Source organism: Perca fluviatilis, chromosome 11, assembly GCF_010015445.1.
Source record: "Perca fluviatilis chromosome 11, GENO_Pfluv_1.0, whole genome shotgun sequence".
Taxonomy (NCBI): domain Eukaryota; kingdom Metazoa; phylum Chordata; class Actinopteri; order Perciformes; family Percidae; genus Perca; species Perca fluviatilis.
Genome location: NC_053122.1, coordinates 18,963,013 through 18,967,270, shown reverse-complemented (window position 1 = coordinate 18,967,270; position 4,258 = coordinate 18,963,013). Strand labels below are relative to the sequence as shown.

General features: G+C 36.4%; 1 protein-coding gene across 1 annotated transcript; it reads left to right on the top strand.

Moving 5' to 3' along the window:
- The first annotated feature begins 495 nt into the window (after positions 1-495).
- LOC120568598 (MAM and LDL-receptor class A domain-containing protein 1-like) lies at positions 496-4,016 on the top strand. Its single transcript, XM_039816211.1, has 6 exons — positions 496-587; positions 1,250-1,378; positions 1,567-1,695; positions 1,869-1,968; positions 2,127-2,304; positions 3,789-4,016. Exons 1-6 carry the CDS (start codon positions 506-508, stop codon positions 4,014-4,016), a joined length of 846 nt encoding a protein of 281 aa, XP_039672145.1. The 5' UTR covers positions 496-505.
- Positions 4,017-4,258: the final 242 nt, after the last annotated feature.

The following is a 4,258-nucleotide window of genomic DNA, read 5'->3' as shown; positions in this document are numbered from 1 at the left end:
CATTAACAGTATTTTGCAGAATACTCATTGACCTCATACATTGAAACTAGAACATGGAGGATCAACGTCATTTTCCTCGTGTTTTTTATCTCCCAGTTTGATAAGATAAGTCAGATAAGATCCAGTAAAGCTTGGCATTATCACGTACTTAAGGGTAAATGAGAAATAAGAGCTACCGTATTGTTAATATAAATATTGATGTGACAAATTCAAAACTTACATTTCGTTAGGCTAGTGCCATGTTTTTAAATATATAATATAATATATACTTCAGGTAGTTCTTGCAAAATATAGCTCTGGTTTGCTAAAGTGGAATATGCAATGAGGGTAATAAAGACAAGCAACGGAAATGTAATGCAATTTACTGATGAGAACTCTGGACTTTAAGTTTTAAGGGTTTTCCGATAAGGACTTGCAGCCTTAGCTAATCTTTTGTAATAAAAGTTGCACACCAGTAATACAGGCTCAACTGTTAATCACAGGGTTAGCTGGGGGATCATGCTTTATGGTTCTTTCCTTTTCTTTGGGTTTTCTCACCATGTGTCCTATTTCTCTAGACATGAAGCAAGTATTTTTTCTGCTATCAGGTAAGAGTCTTTAAAGCTCAATAGAGCTGCAAAGATTAATCTATTAATCGATTAGTTGTCAAACTTTTAAATTAATCGGCAACTATTTTGATAATCGTAGTCGGTTTGAATAATTTTTTTAAGACAAAAGTAAAAATTCTTTGATTCCAGCTTGTTAAATGTGAATATTTTCTAGTGTCTTCTCTCTGTGACAGTAAACTGAATATATTTGAGTTGTGGACAAAACAAGACATTTGAGGACTTCAACTTGGGCGTTGGGAAACACTGATTCACATTTTTCACCATTTTCTGACATTTTAGAGACCAAACAACTAATCGATTAATCGAGAAAATAATCAACAGATTAATCGACTATGAAAATAATTGTTACTTGCAGCCCTATAGCTCAATATTATTTTTAAGCTAGTGTACATTATTTATTTTCATGCTGCTTAAATAAGGGGTGTAGCGCTGTCACTCATATAAACTACAGAATGACAAGTATGTGCAATGTCAATAGTGTTTGGAAAACGTACATTTGATTGTGGAATGTGTCTATGTTGTGAGATAGCTTTGAGATGAGAAAAAGACTGTCATGATGGCATTGAAGTATATAGTCACATTCCCCCCTCAGACAGATTCTCTTCTTGTTATCTCTTTGTAATAAAAATCTCTCTCTGCAGTATTGTTGGTCATAGTGTCCTCTTGTCCTGACGGGGGGTTCAACTGTACATCTGGAGAATGTCTTCTTGCTGGACTCGTCTGTGATTTTAAGAAGGACCGTGAAGATGGCTCAGATGAGGACTTTTGTGGTATGCTGACTGTTTGGCAAAAGTTTTTCAAATTAAGTCTAATTTAATTGAACTTGTTTTAACTAAATGTCACCATAGAACATGAGACCCTCAAGAATTTGGTATTTAGAATGCATTATTTGCCTTTTTATTACACAAAAACAAAATATAAATACAATAATAAATAGTATAATCCAACCATTGTTAAGGTTCATGTGACTTTGAGCATCACTCCTGTGGTTGGATCGACACCAGTGGTGCTTCTTACTGCTGGACACGGCAGATGGCAAACATCACCTCAGTACCTGGACTGGACCATACCACAGATAGTCCCTTTGGTAAACATTAATCTTCTCCCATGTTTCATTTTGTGTCATTACTCTGTTGATAACTCATTGTAAACAGTGACATACAGTGACATTTTAAATTTGTAATATTAATGTTTTCTTAGATAACAAGATCTAGCCTTTGATGATAATCTTATTATTGGATATTTGTCTGCTGGATACAGGACATGTCATGCATATAGATGGCAAACAAGGAGGGTTTTTGTCTGTGGCTAAATTGGAGTATTCTGTTGACAAGCTGGCAGCTTTGGGATGCCAGATCAGGTACTAAAAACAAACAATGTTTTAAAGATATGTGTTTTACAATTATATATGTCCTTGACTGACAATGCATATCAATTATTTCACTAGGATTGTTCTTGAATATGCCATACACCCTGTGCTAGCTGTTTCCTGTTTTGTGATCTGGCAATGTTTTTCAGGTTCTGGTATCATATTTACAATAACAAGTCGTCGTCATCATCATCATCGTCATATCTGGAATTAGCACTGGTCAGCGGCAGGACTGAGGAAAAGCTGCTTCCGGATATTTCCAAAAGTATGACGGACGGTTGGGAGAATGCCACAGCTTTCATCGGTAATCGCCCAGGAGGATACAAGGTTTGTGAAATGTCCTGTATGCTTTCAGGCTGTTCACAGACATAGTCATCTAAAACAATTGTACATAAACCTGCTTAGAAATCAGAGGGAAAAAAAGATGCTTTTTGCAACTGCAGAACTTGCCTGACAATCATCAAAATTGTTTACGTTTTCTTTAGCATCGATGGAATTCAGTGATAGTTGTCCATCTACGGGTACATTGCAAATAGGAACTCAAGTTGTAGCCAACCTACCTCACTGAATCCATGGCAACATAAAATTTCACATCCCCAAAGCATTATGGGAACTGTAGTTTCAAAACTTAGAGCATGATTAGCTGCAGAATAGGAGTAAGCCAAATACAATCAATAGGAGTGATAAAGGGGGAACCCAGAATGTCCGACTAAAAACCCCTGAGCTTGAAGAAAAAGTAAGGTATGACCTTTTTTAAAAACCTTTACTCCTCTACTTATTTTGTATCTGTATCTTTAATTTGACTTAGATTTATGGTGTAGCTCTCCTAAATTGTTATTTCTAAATCTTTATTGTACCTCTACATTTATTGTATCTTTATCTGCTCTGCTTCCTGTTCTTATATAACAACTAATTTCCCCTTGGGGGATCAATAAAACACCTTAGGTTCAATTATTTCGCTTGGCATCATGTTTACTTTATCGCACTTATTCCTCAATAGATTTGGTTGGTATTAGAAGGCGGAATCTCTATGCACCTAACAATTTGATTTGATTCTGATTATTTTTTATTTCTATACATGATTTATTGTTTCTCACTGTGTAACTACTTTCTACTTTTAAAACATATATTTGTAATGATCCTTAATTAAACTGAACAGATCAATTTGCTTCCACAATCTTTTACTACTACAATAGTAGTAACAAATGTATGAGATGAATCTACAGGAAGGTTGCATTTGCCAACATACTGTATTTCCCAGCATTGCAAAGAACTAACAAGAAAAGAAACTTTATAGAAGCCCAAATACTTCCTAGCGCTAGCTTTTAAGCCAGGCAGTGCTCACCAAAACTCAAGACGTAGCCTCACTTGGAACATAAACACAATGCACATGTTTATGTCCGTTACGTTTCACCATCCAATTGGTTCAGCCGAAAGGAACGTACAGGCAGCTCTTACAAATCTTTTACAGGCTATCACAATGTCTTTACAGACATACAGACACACAGCAAACCTGGGCCAGGTGGATCTAAGATATCGGATGTACTGGTTGGTTTCTAGGGTTCGAGGCAAAAATGAAGCTGCCATGTACATAAAGTCTGTGGGGTGCTAGGACTTGTAGTGTGCTTAAAGGCAACAGGGTACATGCACAATACACAGGTAGTGAACAGCAGTGGGTGGTCACTACGAGCCTTATTTTTTCCCCGGGGGAAAAAGAAATGAATCTTGTTACAGTAATCTGCTTCTTCCTAAATCATTTTGAATATTGAGTTTCAGAATAATTGTAGAGTAAAACACTTCTCTTTCTACAGCTGCGTTTTTCATTCCGCCCTCCATTTATGGATGACAGGGACGTTATGTTGGACGATATCAGCTTTGAGAACTGTGTAGAGGGAGATGTACCTGCAGGATCAGACCAACTCTCATGCGATTTTGAAAAGGACACCTGTTCATGGTACCCTGACTACACTGCCAGCCTTTTGTGGAAAAGGAAAAATAAGGAAATAAGTGAAGGCGAGTATCTTACCGACAGTAAATAAGAATTTTGTTTTAGAAATTACTTTGTGGCAACTTGCCCATCACATTTAAGTAAAATGCACCATGTAAGCATAATATAAATTCAAATAATAAAGGCCTCAAACGTTTATTTTAATTTAAGGTTGCTCTACAAGGCTTGACGTTATGTAACAAAGCAGATGATGCTATCATTTTAGTTCATAATGTGTGTGAAAAGGCTGCCTTTCTCCCTTTTCACTAGCCTCTGTTCCAAACATAAACAATT